The 18,285-nt window shown below is 30.4% G+C and overlaps 1 protein-coding gene and 1 long non-coding RNA gene across 3 annotated transcripts; one reads left to right on the forward strand and one right to left on the reverse strand.

Moving 5' to 3' along the window:
* The first annotated feature begins 5,543 nt into the window (after positions 1-5,543).
* On the forward strand, positions 5,544-11,038 carry LOC148197798 (uncharacterized). Of its 2 annotated transcripts, none has more exons than XR_015786541.1 (3): positions 5,544-5,719; positions 9,524-9,862; positions 10,497-11,038. It is a non-coding gene; the product is annotated as an uncharacterized LOC148197798 (long non-coding RNA). The 2 variants fall into 2 exon arrangements; XR_015786540.1 differs by having other exon boundaries at positions 10,500-11,038.
* Positions 11,039-13,390: 2,352 nt separating this feature from the next.
* Positions 13,391-14,806, reverse strand: LOC148197799 (NAC domain-containing protein 83-like). The gene is made up of 3 exons (XM_088115419.1): positions 14,568-14,806; positions 13,923-14,179; positions 13,391-13,761 (listed from the first exon to the last, which is right to left on the reverse strand). Exons 1-3 carry the CDS (start codon positions 14,749-14,751, stop codon positions 13,561-13,563), a joined length of 642 nt encoding a protein of 213 aa, XP_087971545.1. The 5' UTR covers positions 14,752-14,806; the 3' UTR covers positions 13,391-13,560.
* Between the last annotated feature and the right edge of the window lie 3,479 nt (positions 14,807-18,285).

Raw genomic sequence — 18,285 nt, forward strand, 5'->3', positions numbered from 1 at the left:
TCTTATCAGATCAGGATAAATGCAGCCTTTTTGTTCTAACAGATGCGTTAACCCCTGCTCAGCAAAAGTGTTTGGAAATTGAAAGCCATAGAAGCGGAAAAAGTCAAGACGAATAAACTTTACCGCCATGATTTTCCTTTCTTGCCAAGAATTAACAAAGTCTGCGTGTTTCCCTTGATCTGAAATCCATCCATCTATGTTTGCAAGACGTGGTTGAGAAGAAGAGGAGGCTCCAGCTGTTCTGCGACGGTGCCTTCTTGAGTCAGCCATGGAGGAAGAATGGGAAAATGAGATTTTGAGAAGGTAAAGGGAAATAAAGAAGATTTAAGCTCTAGATTTGATTTCAGCAGTATTTGGGTGCAAAGGGGTGTCTAATAATCGATTATGGGGGCCTATTTATAAGAAAAATGGACAAACTAGCCGTTTATGGTCGTTTATAGCCGTTATGGGATGCTCCAACGGCTCTATTTTTGAAACTGTCAGCGTGATAATCGATTATGGCTCGTGATAATCGATTATCAGTTCAATAATTACTGCCCAGAATTGCATGATAATCGATTATGCATAATGATAATCGATTATCTGCTCAAGATTTTCCAGAATTGAAATTTATGCATGAATAATCGATTATGACTTGGTGATAATCGATTATGAAGCGTTAAGTTTACGAAAAATGCAAAAATTTGCATAGATTTTGATTCTAAGATATGTCTAACACTCCTAACTCTCTTCTAAGTTCATAAAGTAAAGATACCCCCTTAAATATGCAATTCAAATTTAGTTTTTAGCATACTCAATTAACCCACGAAATCAACAACCACTTTTCAAACAATTAAGATATCAAAGATTAAGCAACCAATTTATAAACTAAAATGAATGCAACAGTAGCTTAAATGGAAATGATCACAGCTGCTACAGGTTTGACATGAAAGCATTTCAGCTAGCACAATCAGTTAAAAAAAAATTAACTTTGACAACACAATTTACAACTTTCAAAACAACAACTATGATTCATGCACTCTCATATCCCAATTTGTTCAACTTCATATATTCAACTATGCATATCAAAACAACATATGCAAAAATTCAACCACAAGAGCTGATTCAGGTGCTATCTTTCAACATTTTTTAAACAAAATAATTTACATCAAAATTATGCAAATTTGATAAGTTCATTTTCTGCACCCAGGCTCTCAATGTATATTATCATAGCTCATTCATTATGCATTTGAACTTAAAAACAAATCTCCACAGAACCAACTTTGAAATAGAAATGACAATTTAATTTTTCACATATCTTAATCATCAAAAAATTGCTAATGAAAATTTGTCAACCAACTCATTTAAATGACTTTTTCATAGTTTTTGATGCTTGACAGAGATTACACCAAAGGTAACTTCAAAGTACTCATGAAATTGAATACTAAGCCAGTTAAACACAAATTCTATAGATAATTATCAACAAAGCACTGAAATAACAATGCACATGGCTTTACATGACATGAATGAAATTCAACACATGAATATCTTAAATAAATGAATTTCACTTTATCAAAATGTGTAAACAGACAAGAACACACCACAGGATGAATGAAATAGTGATGAACATATCATTTGCCTAACCAGTAATGAATATAACAGTAATTAAATAATAGAAGATTAAATAAAAACAAGATGTAACATCACAGTTTAAACAACACTTAGCTCAAATACTTGGTGCTTGAATGAAGGCTTTTGGATACCACTTGATGGAGTTACATCCTGGTTTGTAGCATCACTTCAAAGAGCATAATACCATAGAGCTCTCTTATCCTTTTGAAAACTTAACCTGGAAAGTAAAAACAATAGAGTTTTGGTCCCCATAATCTCATTTGGGTCCTTTGAGGTTAGAGACAATTTACTTTAAAACAGGAATCCAAGCATATTTTCCATTTGGAACATCAAAATGTTTAATTCTACATTTGTTAGAAGTATGTCCCTTTTTCATACAATAAAAACAACAAACATCATGCACCTTGTTTTTCACAAAAGTCCCTTTCTCAACCCAAACTCTACAAGTTCTCTTAACTTTAGACTTTTTATGAAGATGCATGTTTATATTTCTAAGATTGTTCTTCCTAAAAACATTTTGAACATGTGAGATAGGCTTGATTTCTTTAGAAAGTAAATTTTCCAATATGTCAATGTCAAACATGTGACTTTTACAAGATAAACACTCAACAGGTTTTTCATTTGAATTAGATTCAGACAATTTTGTTTCAAGATTACTAACTTTGTTTCTTAATATGACTTCCTCATCTAATGTATTATCATACTTAATTTGCAATTGTTTAAATTCCTTTTTCAAATTTTTATGAGCAACATTCAATTTTTCAGATTCATCAAGCAATTCAAGAAAAGCTTTTTGCAAATCAAATTCACTAGATTCAGAATTAGAACAACTTACTTGGCTTGCAGTGTCATCAACATTGGTTGTCAAACATAAGTTTGTTTCTTCAACAGAATCACTTGAACTACTTGAGTCATTATCAACCCAAGCAATGTGAACCTTCTTTTTCTTGTGAAGTTTCTTTTCTTTTCTTTCTTTACTTCTTTTGTTGCTTGAACAGTCAGCTTTCAGATGGCCTCTTTCACCACATCCATAACATTTGAAACTTGAAGAAGAACCTTGATAGTCCTTCTTTTTCTTCAAGATTTGGCTGTCAGATGATTTAGCGTTGGCCATCAAGCATAGATTTTCTTGCTCATTTGAATCGCTTGAGCTTGAGGAGTTTGATGTAGACCATGAGTTCGAACAAGTCAACTTAGCCACATTCAATACTTCATCATGAGTGACTCTTAAAAATTTCCACATTTCCTGAGCACTTTTATAAACAGATACTTTGAAAAAATCATCAATGGTTAGTGCAGATAAAATTATATTCCGAGCCTTAATATCAAATTGGGCTCGTCTATTTTCCTCAGCAGTCCAATTAAAATAAGGTTTTTCAGTCTCTACACCATCAACAGTATTCATAGGAATATAAGGGCCATTTTGTACAGCTTCCCAAATACCTCTATCAACAGACCCCATAAAAATCTCCATTCTAACTTTCCAAAAAGCATAGTTATCACCAGTAAACAATGGAGGTCTGTTAATGGAAGCACCCTCAGCATATACATGGTTTTGATTGTGACCAGCCATTTTCGCAAATTTTGAAAAACTATCAAAGCAAGCTCTGATACCAATTGATGGTATCGGAGGGGGTATTTTTCGAAGAGTATAGCGCAGCGGAATTAATACTTCAGAGAGCGGAAAGCGTATTCGATCACAATTAAACTTAATTTGGTCCTTTTAGTAAAAATAATTTTCTTTCAGAAAATTAATCAAACAGTTGATATACGTAAAATAAAATGAGTTTAGGGAATAAGAAGATCAACACAGAATTTTTATCCTGGTTCGAATCAAAAGATTCTACGTCCAGTCGTTAATCACTATAAATAGTGATTAACCTTTTTTCACTAAAAAATTGTTTAACAGATTACAAGATAATGAACAAGAATAAAATGAATAGAACCACTCTACCAACTTGAAGAGAACCGCTTCAGCAATCGACCAACGATTCACAAGCTTCTCCTTTCACAAGACCAGGCAGAGCACCTTGCTAACTTGAAGAGAGTCTGCTCCGACTATCGACACACGATACGCGAGCCTCTCCTTTCACAAGACCAAGCAAGCGAACAATGAACAAAAAGCTCTCTAAGAACGTTCCTCTGAAACACAGTGTTCTAAGCTTTCTCAGTTAAAAAACGTTGCTTTCTAATTTCTCCAAAACAAAATATATAGCCAAGTACACTGAGTGCCAAAGGTCAGCTCCCAACTGCCATGAATAATCGATTATTGTAAGTGATAATCGATTATTCAAGTCCGTTATAGGTTTTCAAAAATGTGATAATCAATTATATGAAGTGATAATCGATTATTCAAGTATGACTTGTGATAATCGATTATTGCTTAATCATAATCGATTATTGTAGTTAAAAATGCAAGTTTACAAGGTTTACAAGAATTTCCTACTACATTTAATTTCTACAAATTGCTTTTAACTAATTCTAATATCTTCTGCAACTAAAACTTCTTGTAGCATCATCAAAACAAATTTCTTCAAGATTTACCAATACTCCTTATTGGTAACATATTTAAATTATTTAAATAAACTTAATAAAATATATTTAAAAAATATATATTTATAAAATTAAAAGAATAAATGAAATCAAAATTTAGAAGAAATTTAATAGGGATAAAAACATATTAAATTCTTAGTTATAACTATCTTTTATATAGTTATGCGTTGTATCATTCTAATAAATTAAAACTTTTAATTTTTATATTAATTATTATTATTTATTTATAATGTTTAATATTTCATCTTAAAACTAACCTTATATTCACATTAATTATCAATATTAATTTTTTGTTATTTGAAAGTTATCAACAAAATAATTAGTAATTATTATTGTTATTTATAGTTATATTTTATAACATTTATAATAATAAAAAGAATTTTGAATATTAATAATTTTATATTATATTATAATTAATTTTAAATTTACATTTATTTATTACTATTATTATTGTTATTTTTGTTATTATTTAGTTTTAAATTAAGTAATTATTATATGAATTATTATTAGTTATAATTGTATTTTATAATAATTTTTATTAAACTTAAAATTTTAATATAAATATTAGTAATTACTAATTATAACATTTAATATTGAAATACTTTTATTAATTCCACATTAACGTAACTTTAAAATATTTTTATAAATTACTGTTATTATTAACTGTATTTTATATTATCTTTTATATTATTCATATATTCAAAATATTTTCAAATATTAAATATAAATTTTACTATACTACGTCTTTTCTTAGTTTTTAAAAAAGATATTAGATATAATATTTAATAGTATTTATATATTGTTATATTATATAAATAATAGAAACCCTAAATTTTTTTAATTAATTATTATATTATCAATGGACACTTTTTCAATAAAAACAAGTGTTTTCATTTTTTATTATAGTAAAAATTTATTAAATTTTAAAATAATTTTTATTAAAATTATTATAAAAATAAATAATTTATATAATTTTTTTGTTATATAAGTAATTATTTAAATTTGAAAAAATAGTTATTAAAAAATAATTTTTATTATGAGTAATTATTTGAAATGGTTATTAGAAGATAAAATTAAAAAAGAAAATGTGAAAAAAAATTAATGAGAATTTAAGGAAAATACAAACCCACACGAAAATCAACACACACCCTTTGCAAATGGAAAAATCGTTTTGTGTTTAAGAAATCGCCCAAGGGAGCACATTTTCTTTTAATAAAGGTTATAAAAATTAATTTATGTAAGTAAAGCTAAAAATCCACATAACGTAGGCCTTTGCCCGTATTAATTAATTAATTATTAAAAAAATCTACCGTCCATTGGATAACGACCAGATCACTATATCCTCATTTTAAGAAAATGTTTCTTTTTTAAATGGGAGGGAAGGGACGTGGCCCTGTTCCTTGAGTTGGATATGGCTGATGGTGATTGAACAAACAAACACCTTTGGGAGACAACAATGACTCTGTTGATTAGCCTTGTTCTCTTCTCATTGCAATTTGAAGCCCAACCAATTTTCTCAGTCAATGCCGACAAGCGACTTCTTCATCTTTGTTCGGTAACCCTCCTCTTCTCTATATCAGTGATTGCCAAAGAAAATAACTTTTGGTCAAAATAAACATGACCCACCAAAAAGGTTTTTATTTTGTTCGTAGTTAGAAAATGGGGTTGTCATTTTAAATTTCGGTGGCTGTGTTCTTATAGTCTTTGTGCTGTTGAAGCGTTGCACTCTAGAAGTAGTATTTTGAGGTGAACAACATGAGTCAGTCGTTCTGAGTCTAATTGATGTTGATTTTGTAGTGTCCTCACTTTTCTTCACTCTTTAATTGTGTCTTGATTTTGCACTACTTGTTAGATAGAGATTTAAAATGAAAGAAACAAAGATGTGGGATTTTGGCACATGTTGGAATGAGGGGATTGCTCTATTCATATTCCGCTGCCGTCCTACCAAAGAAATAGGAAATATTTTAAGACAGCCTTCAAATATCTGGGAAAATGAAATTAAAATCTGAGAAGATGGGCCAAAGTTTTGTTTTATTTAAGTTACTTGTACCTTTGTCGTGATAAAGAATATATAAAATATGTGATCATGATGATTGCGAATGCTATTGTTTTCTCCCAACCTTTCTTTGAACCCTTGTATCTAGAGGAACCATATTTTCTAGGAAGCACTAAATAAGGAAGAATAAATGCTTATTTACCTTGGTTTTTAACCTACCTAATCCTAGTTTCTGAAGATAGCTTTGAAGCTGTTATCTCTCTTTCATTTGGCCTATTCAGAAAATATTGGTACCAAGATGCAACGTTTAGTGGGTGTAAATATAACTTTCCCCACAAGTATGGTCACTCTATTCAGTTACATACTACTTCATCCTTGATTATTGCTAGTTGTGTTTTAGCTAGTCGTATATCAAAAGGTGTCATGCATTATTGTGGGAGGATCTTGTTATATTGAGATACTTTAATGTTCATGGTCACACCAAGAAAGCTTTGAAAGTTAGAACAATGTTTTGGAAAACTCCGTCTGTGGGTTTTGTTAATGCAACATTGATGGTGCAGCTAGAGGGGCTCCTGATCTGATTGCTTGTAGTAGTATTTTCTGTGACAGTACAAGTGAATACATTGGTGTTTTTGCTTCCTTCATTGGTGTGGCTGTTTCTTTGCAAGATAAACTATGGGTGCTATTGTTTGTATTGAGATCGAGTTTGTTAGAGGTTGGACTTTTTTGTGATTGGAATGTGATTTCACTCTTGTGATTGTTGCTTTCAAGAACACCTCTGTTGTGTCGTGGTCCATTAGGGTAGATGGAATTGTTAGGTTGCTATGTGTGCATAATTATCAACTTTAAGGTATCAAACATCTTTAGAGAATGAAATAAATGTGTTGAATTGAAAATACTGAAATTTATGAGGGACTTGAATTGAAACTTAATTAAGCCAAACAATTATAACTTTCCTCAAACGCTTGATGCTCTCAACTACAGATTTAGTACATGAAAGACTGAAAATTGAATATTTTTTTTCTCTAAACTAACTTAGATTACTGGTTTTGGCTTCAAAGAAAGCCTGTGATGTTGTAATTATGATGCTTAATGCAGGATGATATAAAAGAAATAGCAATATCTTCGATGATCTTTATTTGATGCCTAAAGTTTGAATAGCTTGGAAGTCTGAACAGAGTGTTGCCCGTTTGTTATGGCAACATAGAATGCTATGGAAACACTTCATGATAAGAAATTAATTGAATATGAAGAAATCATTCTCATTAATTTTTGTTGATGTGAAATCAAGAAGATTTACATGCAAGAATAAAGGTGTAAAAGGGAAATAGCAGTGCTGCTGTATCAACTCCATGAGGTTACATGACTATAAAAAAGCACATGCACAGCTAGCTGTAAAATGTGAATAAATACTCATATTACCTGCCTTCAAGCGGATGGTTGGTCAAGATCAACCATACCGAGCTTGGTATGGAGTTTTCTGAAAGCAGTAAGTAAGAGAGCCGTAGTGAAAGGAGCAACTACAAGAACCTTAGTGAAAAGATCAGCTGCTTGATCTTTTACGGAAGTATGCAGCTACTGCATAAGGCCAGATGACAATTCTCCCACACAATGACAGCTAGTTGTGAATGGCACACGTATTTTGATTCAGTATTTCTAGTGTAGTTGCTTAACGTTGTTTAAATTATAGTAGTTGTGAGTTTGCTCAATATTGAAAGAAAATTTACAGCTTCATTGATAGAATTGTATGGTAGCTTGGTTGGTCATGTAATTATGGTATGTTAAGCTACCATTTATTTTTAAAATGTAATCACTTCTCAGAAAAGTGACAATTGTTTAACCAAAATGAACTAATCTAAACATGAACTTGAGACATTCAGCCGAATTTACAATTCCCCATATGGTAATAAGAGTAAACTAAATGATGTAGCTGGCTGAAGGAGAAATACTTTAAATTTCAATTTGATAACTTGCAGTGATAATGTACACTTGCTAGTTTGCCATGATGGATATGCAGCGCTGCATTGGACTGCTTAATATTGTTTTGGTAATAAAAAGTAACTATTGTGACTTTTTTCTTATCGCTGTCCTTTTTCTTCCATTTCGAGGAAAAATATCACTAACTTATGCTGTATTCTTTATTTTTTGCATTTTGAATATGTTATATATCCTACTTGTGCTTGTTCCTTTACCCTCTTCCCACTTAAAATATGTTGTTGTATTGATTAAGAAAACAGTCTCCTTACATTTTGAATATGTTATCCTACTTGAGCTTGCATCTTATTATAATTAAGTTTTTTCTAAAAAGGAAGGACAATTTAATGAAACTAGATATAGATTACACTATTCTAATATATCAATTATCATATCATAGCAAGAGAAGCTCATAATCCCTCATAGCTTTGGGGCAGTAATCCAGGAAGTTGAGCTGAAAGTATTAATTAGGAAACAAAATTTGTATTATTTTATTTTGGTGATGCTTATTAATGATACTACTTATTCTCAATTTTATACAATGAAAGTCTGACTGCATTCTGAATTCAAGATATTAAGCATTCTACCAAAATGCTGGTAGGTATGTGGTAAGGACCATTACAGTAGTGATGATGGTGTTAACAAAGTCTGTTGAGTGATGGTGGTAGGGTAGTGGTGATAATGATGGGAATGGTACAGATCTTGGTGGTGATCAATGACAGAACAGCACTACTTCCCCTTCCCCCGCAAATGCATGTTGGCCATGCTCAACTTCAAAGAGACTGAGGGGATGAACAGTACAACTTACGAGTTTAATTTTGTCTATCTTCCGTTTCATTTTTTCTTGGTAATTAAAATATAGAAGTAACTTCCTTTATAGATTTGTTATGTTCTTCATTTTGAGAAAAAACGGTGATGACATAAATTCACCTGTATTGTTACTTTATATTTAGTCTCTATCTTCAATTTTGTGTTTCTTCTTGTATTTCTTGTTTAATTATCACTTTGACTTAAGCAAATGATAGTTTGTTCAACTATGAGATTGGATTGAATAGATGCAACATTTGGGTTCTTGATATGAATACTTTTGTTTAGACTGTGCATCCTTAATAATAATGGTCATAATGTTTAGAATCCATTAAATATTATTAAATATATTAGATTATTTGATATCTTATTTTTAATTAATTTATTATTATTTTTTATTTATATTTTGGATTTAGTTCATATATCTTCTGTTATAAACTTATATCTTATATGTATATTTAACATAAGAGGGATTAATCTCATGCATAACTTTTACTATATTGAATAAATATAAACATGTGAGAAATGTTCCTTCATGCATTAATGTTGTCCTTTGAAAGTATTGACTAGCTTTCTCTGCAGTGATGGTGATAACAAAGATTGGTGTAATGGTACTGATGCCCTAGTTGCAGTAATAGCATTCATCTTTACTCCCTCATGGTTGGAAATTAACCAAGCTCAGTAAGAGTACCAAAGTAGGTGGAACATTACCTCGTTAATTTCTGTATCAAACAGTATGGCTTCACATCTGACCATCCCCCTTCCTGATTTATCTTTATTGGACCTGCATCACCATGGCTTGGGATATTGGTTGAAACCAGTCAATGAAATAAATCTTCCTATCTAAATTGTATTTTCATTCTCATAAACAGGAAATCATAAATTGTATCTTCATATTCGGTCTCTTCATTTTTCAGCCAGGTTAGATCTTTTCTTTCCACCTATACCATTGCTCACATATATCCTTGTTTAAGTCTATTACTTTAAAATTTAGTATTAGTCCCACTCATTTACTTAGCATTAATTTATCTCTTTCTGTTTTCCTAAATTCTCAGTTACAACAGTGTGCATAAGATATAAATCAAAAATAACATTTAAAATGTGGCGATACAAACAAACGATGGACTTGTATGTGTGTACACAAACACTCTTATTGATTTGGAAGATGAAAGAATATGAATTAACTTATAACGATTAATGATGGTTCGATTTCAAAGAAATTATATTGGATGTGTGAGACTGAAGAACATGTGTTGTGGGTCTTGCTGGTTTGAGAAGTATTTTAGTGTACATGTTTTAAATTTAAAGTGGCAATGCTGTTCTTCATGTCACCGCGCATACTCAACAGTCACTATTGGTTATATCAGGGTGAAAATGATAATCTTATTTATATACGTTATATAAACAATCAATTCACAGCTTTCAAAGAATCTCTTATTCTATTTTCACTAATTTCTATCTACCAAACAACTATACATTTAATTTTATTTCTTGTCTATTTCTCTTCATTCAACTTATTTCTATTCTATTTTTTTTTTCTCTGAATGAAACACAGCAGAGTTAGGTTATTCTTAATGGATCACGTCGAGTTGCTATCTGGGTATACTAAGATCAACTAACTAACTGGGTGCAGAAACCAGCACCTCAAATGGCTTATCTGGAACTGCTGGCATTCTAAAATTGGATGGTGGATTATAATTAATAAGCCCATGTACAATTGATGAATGGTAGTATGTGACGAGAAAGTGTGTTACAATTAGGTAAAGACAATAAAGAAAAATTTCTCTTTATTTACTCTTCCTACTTCATTCTTCTAATCAAAATCTCAACGGTTTATTGAATGAAGCTGTTCTGGAAGCTTGTGTTCAGAATTTAAGAAGGTTGTTGAAATTGAAAAATTGGTTTAAGTTTTGAAATGTAATGCTAAACGTAGGACTCTGGGGTACAATGTCAGAAATTAACCTGCTTGTTTATTCATTTACCACTCCACTCAAAGCAATCATACATTCAGTTCCACACTTAGTTTATTATCATAACTATATGTTTTTTCTTGTCTATCTTGATTGGTGCAATTGTTAAGTATCACATTCTGAATGATGTTATATTTCCTACATTGAATGACACGATGCTTGTTGTTGTTGAAAAATATAATAATATAAAGAGTATTTCTCTTTTGCTTGTGATATTCACCGTCTCTGTCTCTCTCTGCACTCATTGGGAAAATTTTAATGATAGAAATCAAACATTTTTAAGTTAAACAAACACATCTATAATTCAGATTACAATAACTTCATGTTTGGCAGCTCCATTAAATGTTAAAGCTGCAGAAGCACAGAACACCTTAGTACGTGGATTTGATTCTATATGGTAATAATAGCTAGGATTGAATGCTATCTTCACTATTGAATATACAAAAACTTTGGCGGGAGAGAGTCATTCTGCGATGACCCTTTACAAAAGAACTTGACAAACTTCAAACTTGCAGAAAGTGTAGTGAGAATTTGTGTGCATGATTATACAAAATTTAGAAAAAGAAATGAGGAAAAAAAGATGAAGAAAAGGCGTCGCTATCAGCACCTCCCAATATTTTCGCTGTTGAGAAAATCTTGACTACGATGGTTGAGAAACTTTTGTAGATATGGTCCAGTATGTAGGTCTGTTTCATTTGACAATTTTGTCCCGGAAAGTCAGCAAATACTACGCAACCTCACATTACTGTGCATGATGTCAGTGACGTGAGGAATTTTACAAGTGATGCACAAAAATCCCTATATATCAAAAGATTCTACTACCGTAGCGGCAAGAAACTTTGGTCGGCAGTTCTCACTCTGTTACTTTTCAACTTGGCTCTTTTCTTTGCACAATTTGAGAGATACCACACACGCTTCTTGAATCCAATGTCTTAACACCATGTCCAAAGTATCCCTACTTTACTGTTTCTAATGAAATGTGTCTGTCATGCATAATCCTTGTAACAAACACAAGTCTTACCAAAAAACCTGTTTTTTGGACCATGTGTATTATAACATTATCCTACTTTAACTTAATGCAATTACTATGCGCATTAAAGTTTTGTCTTCAATATTTATACTCTAACTTACTTTCGAATTAATGATCGAAAGATATAAAACCATGCAGAGTTTTATACTTGTAAAACTTCTTATTTTATACTTTTGAATTAATAATAAAGAGTGTTTTATTAGTGTTTTTCTTATAGCATGACATCTGAGCATTTTGTAATCAATACAATGGTTCAGATGTGATCAGGAGTTTAATTCGTAAATAATACAAAAAATAAAATATTTGTTAAAAGTGTCAGTCTTTGTTAAAAATTGTATCACAGCATCCCAAGGATACTATACTACAGTACGATCGATGACAAAGCTGCGGTATTATATGCACACCTCATTTATCAAATACCTATAAGGAGGTTATTTATTAAATCATCATAAAAAGATAAGAATTAATTTGAAACAACCATTTACAGAAAAGAAATGAGGGTGGTCCAGCACCACTTGCAAGGGGAATGGGATTCAATGTGAAAGAAGTTGATGGGATTTCCAGGTTTTTGGCCAATAATATTCCCATATCTAATTATGTGTGTTATACTAAATATTTGGTTAGAAAGTTTATATATTTATATAAGAAGGAAAACGATTGAGATAGCAGAGATGGTTTGAAGTTTGATCTACGGAAACAATATTTAAAAAAGGGTAACAGCGTGGGCATTATTGGGAAGAATCTTATTCTGAATGCAGGGGTTGCGTTATCTGAGCTTGCGGGAGAATCATATAAGAATATTTTGTGCCTTCACCCCTTCACCTACTTGACCAACGCCATGTTTTATAATTCAAATATTCTCATCCTGTCGAATACTTATTAACAGACATAGACAGATCGTAATTAATTTTTCGGGGACTAAAGGGGCCATCAATCATTATAACTAACATGCATTTTTTAAGTAAACCATTTAAACAACTATAGGATACAATAATTAAAATCTAGTTTTATTCCTTGAACCATATATATATATATATATATACTCGAAGATGTTCAAATATCGATTTTCCTTATCACTTTCACCAAGAAGAATAATCTTGTCCTCCTTAACGTGAAAGGAAGAATTTCATAAATGGAGCATTGAGTTCTATGGAAAGAAGGATGCGAATCAAATCCATGTGCAGATGCTTCAAAAACTTAGGCACTACCATCCTTGTTGTGAGGCTTGTATGCTTGCTTGCTTACCCATACATAGGGTATCGCTTATTGTTTTTTCATAAAGGTTGTGATTAGATAATAGAGAACCTCTTTCCTACTTTGTTTGGATGCCCCTTTTGTATGTATTCTTTGGATTGATAATCCTAAGCAACAGTCAACGTTATTCGGGGTGGAGGAGCATGATGAGTATTCTGAATTTGACAAAAATGAAATAAAATAAGACGTTACCGGTGAATAATAAACAGTTGCTTCTTATTAAGTAAATTTATGAGCCCATATACACAGATGATGCACGGCAGAAAGATGGATAAAAGTTGTTTTGGTGCCTATGGGGCGTCACAATTGAAATCTTACAAAAGATTTTTGGAGCAACTTAAAACCTAACTAACTATGCAGTTTCACTAGGGGGTCCCAGGAGGAGGAGGAGGAGGAGGACCAGTCTCAGTGCCACACTCCACTGTGAAATCAATGACAGTGGCTGTGACATCCTTAGCTTCTTCAATATTGCTCCTGTTAGACCTCACCCCTTCACACACTCTTGCTTTCTTTGCCCTCTTTGAGTTTTTCCTCTCGAATATGCGGCACACAGCCAAGGTTGACATCTACGTTACACTTCAAATTTCAGTAACACAACCCACAAACCAAACATCAAACATATATAACCATTTAAATGTGCTAAAGTGATAACAAAAGATGAAGCAAAGTGAGAAAGAAATCGAGTGTTGTAAGAAAGGTGGTGGATGGATACTGTTGTGTTGTTTACCTTTGATGGATTTGACTTTAGGGCAAGACGAAACTCATGCATCACCCATTTTGTTTTGGCAAGAGAGCTACCCTTGGCTTTCCAGAAAACCAGAACACTCTTCTTTGCAATGACTTGTTCGTCAGAAAACCCAACCTCTTCATCTTTCTCCACCATTTCCCATTGCCCTTTCCCAGCATCTCTCTTCTCAGGGTTTCCCAACACACGGCTCCTCACATCGTAGAAGAAAAACCTCTGCCAATTCATGTACTTCCCACCTACAGAAAACAACAAAAACAAACACACATATTTTAAACAACCAAACCAAACACAAAACACCAAAAACTCCATTTTGATCCCCTTGTTTAGATCACTCCGGGGCTTGAAAAAATCGGATCTTTTTCGGACACATTGTCCACTGACAAAAAATCACCAAAATCCAACCATGTTACTCAGTTAACAACAGCAAACACTGATTAAACTGGTGAAAAACAAAACCTGAATTTAATTTCTGCAAAGAAAACCGATGAAAACTTTTATTTGTGAGACTAAAATTAATAGGTATGTCTTTGGGAATCATCAGAAAGACAAAAGATCTGAGATTAAAAAACCAGAAAAAGAAGAAAAGATGGAAAGGGAGATTTGTGCTGTATGTTTCAGACGAACCTCCTGGGAGCTCCCAAGGCTCAGTCTGGTGAACATCATAGTCTTGGATGAGATCATTGGGAAGTGGGTGTGCCATGATCCTCTTCCTGAGGTAGTAGCCTGCAAGAATTTCATCGGTGGGGTCGAACCTGTACCCAACAGGGAGCCTATAGGTATCGCCTCCAACTGGGTTTAACACTTCCATGAGTGAGGCCACACCAAAGTCCTTTTGGCTTTGGACAGATGAAGGACTTGTGATGAAAGAAATCAATTTATAGATGTGAAGCATGCAGTGTGGGGGATGTGTTTGACTAAGAGAGAGACACAAGATGTGGAGAGAGAAAAACATGTGAAACTACGTACATGGTTACAAATCTTGGCTTCTATTTGACTTTCCAAGGAATGGACCATTTTCCTATCTATTTTTTTCTTTTTTTTAGATGAATTATGATGCACTTGGTAAGTTTTAAAAAAAAGTACAGAAAATTAAATTAGTTTGGATTTAGTATTAATTGTTTTTTAGAAAGATGCACTCTGGACAAATTACAACTAATGTAGTACTGTACTGTAGGTGACGTGAGTGAATGAATAACTTTGTTTGATTTCAGTCAATTGACTCTGGACCCCTTACACTGCTCAAAATGTGTGACACCTTTGAAATGGCAGTTTTCGTTTATAGAAAAATAATATTTTCACATCTTTAACGTGTCTTTGGATTAAAAATATGTGTTTGAGTGAAATATAAGATTCTTTAAATTTAAAGAAATAGAGTGTAAAATGAATGAAAGTATTTCTACATTAAAAAGATATGTTTGAGTGAAAAATAAGATTCTTTGAATTAAAGAAATAGAGTGTAGAATGAATGAAAATATTTATAAATCATTTAATAGATCTAATAAAAAAATTTTAATAAATAATATTATAAGATTATAATTTTATATTTAAAATTAATTTAAAATAAAATATGTTAGTATCTGTACATACTACATCTAGTTAAAACGTTATTTCCATTACAAATGGTGAATTTAGTTGAAAGAAAATTAAGAATTATCTAATATTGTTGATACAAGAAATTTTTTTTTTAAAAATTATTAAATAAAATAAAATTTGAATAAAAATAATTATAAAATATTTAAGCAAGTTTTTAATTTTTTGTAAAACTTAAAAAATATGCCAAATTTATGTAAAAGTTTAGCATGTATAATTAATATTAAACCTTAATTAGGTTTTAATTAAGTCATAAATTTAGATATATTTACTTAACTCTAATAAATTTTTGTTATTATTGAGTACTAAGAAAATTCATACTTTTTAATTGAAATCTTATTATTTAATTTTTTCTCTTACTTAGATGGTGTGGATGTTATTATATTTATCTTCTTCCTTAATTGTTGTCAATTGTTATTTTATAATTTAACAATACAAATACAACATAAAACAAAGTCTACAACATGAAAGAGAATACATTTACTTCACTCCATTTGTAATATAACAATGTGTATTAAATTTCAAACTTAAAAAAATACAACTAACACGATTAAAATATTATTATTTTGAATTATTAAATAAGAGTATTTCATTGAGTAAGATATCACATACTTGTTTGTTACTCTAATAGGCAACTATCAATACTAGATAAGGGTTATCACATAATACTACTATACTATATACGGGGAATGATTATCTACGCGTATCTTTGGAATTGGGTTGTAGAGGGGTATACTTGGGGTTTTATATATATATATATATATATATATATATATATATATATATATATATATATATATATATATATATATATATATATATATATATATATATATATATATATATATTAGTATTTTCGTTTTTATATTGTAAGGGGTTTAATTTGGGATATAACGTAAGATACACTCCAATATTCATATCATCATAACACATTAAAATAGTCATTGCATTAAAATACATCACAGTATTTAACTCATAACTCAAGGCATACATACAAGCTTATATTGTTTCCTTGAATTTTATTATACCAGTATTATTGAGATAGTAGTCAACAAAATAGAAAGAGTAAATTAAACCCTAAGTCGTCTACCAATGAACACGAAATTAATTATTAACAAATTAGTTCTTATAAAAACTATAAAAAAGAGTTACTAAAACAAAAACAATAAAGAAGATAAAGATCAATAACAAATTAAAGAACAAAATAACTAAAGATAGAAAAAAAAAATTTATTAAAAGATTTAAAAAGATAAGAACAATGATAAAGAAAATGGGTCGATTTCACTACTTTTTCAAAATCGGATTCATTATTGGTTTTCTAAAGATTATTGTTCAATTAATTATTTTCTTAGATTTTCAAATTAACCAATGTAAATTCTCAACTAATTTATTGACGTTCCCACTCTTAACTAAGTACATTAGTAATTAAAAGCAAATCATAGTAAATTTAACCAAAGTACGTTCTCAATTAAATATTATTATGCGTAATCATATCTACTCTTTTACCTGTTATACAAAGTAAAAGCTAATTAAGGAAAGTACATTCTTGATTAATTCTTATTAATATTTTTACTACTAATTAAAGTACATTCTCAATTACTGCTAAAAACCTATTTAATCACATAAAAGTTTCTAACTTTAATCAAAGTAAGTTTTCAATTAAAAATAAAAATCTTTAGACTCATATGATTGATATTTATGCAGATTTAATACCATGCTTACTTACTATATTGTAAAAACCATTACTTTTACTTGATTAAGAAGCAAAAGACATATATAAAAATAAATCACAACAGGAATAAAAAAGAACAAACAAATTTATTCATCTAACCTCGTAATCCAATTAAGAAATTAGAGAGATGACAAAATTTGAACCTCCAAAGGGTTCCTAAGCTCCACTAATGTGTTTTCCTAAGTCTCTTTATATAAAAATTGGATTGGTTTGTTTCAAGTTTTTCTGTTCTTGTAATCTTCTTTATGATAATGTAATATTCTCCAATTATCTTCTAAATAATCCAATATCTTCAACATATATTTGATTATTGTGGAGACCTAAAAATATTTGAGAAGATATTTGCTAGATTAAAAAAAGATTTGACAAATATTATCTTTTGATATTTATTTATATAAATTAACTAAGGTAATTATTTAACAATATCAAATAAAATATCTTAATATTTATTTTACTCAAATTATATTTAATCATAAACATTTATCAATTATCAAAGCCCTTTTAGTAGAAAAAATAGAGAAAACTTCAATATCCAATTTTTGTTACATGTTTCCTCTTCTTCGCTTAGCAAAATTTCTTTACTTTTTCATGGTATGCTTAGATTAACTTCTTGTGGTCTTGATTATTTGTTATTTTTAGATTTATCTTTAAGGTGCCATGATAATTTAACCAATTTATTTTCACACCTCTATGAGCTCAACTTAGCTGCAACTACATTAGCACACCTCAAAATATCCAAAGAGTATTTATGCAACTGAAAAAACTATGTTTATCATATTTTTGTATCTCATGCTCAATAAACCCAAATATAACAAATTCTGATTAAGATATTTTATTAAAGTACAAAAATCAATTAAGAATCCAATATTAAAAACTAAATGAGGACATAAATATACACTAATCAACAATGCTAAAATTACACTTATGAGAATGAGTTAAAAATAAAAATCATTATATAAAAAATCATCAAGACAATATTCTATACCATAAAAAAACAACAAATAAAAATATTAAAAAGAA

Source organism: Vigna umbellata, chromosome 5, assembly GCF_029865625.1.
Source record: "Vigna umbellata cultivar VRB3 chromosome 5, Vumbellata_1.0, whole genome shotgun sequence".
Taxonomy (NCBI): domain Eukaryota; kingdom Viridiplantae; phylum Streptophyta; class Magnoliopsida; order Fabales; family Fabaceae; genus Vigna; species Vigna umbellata.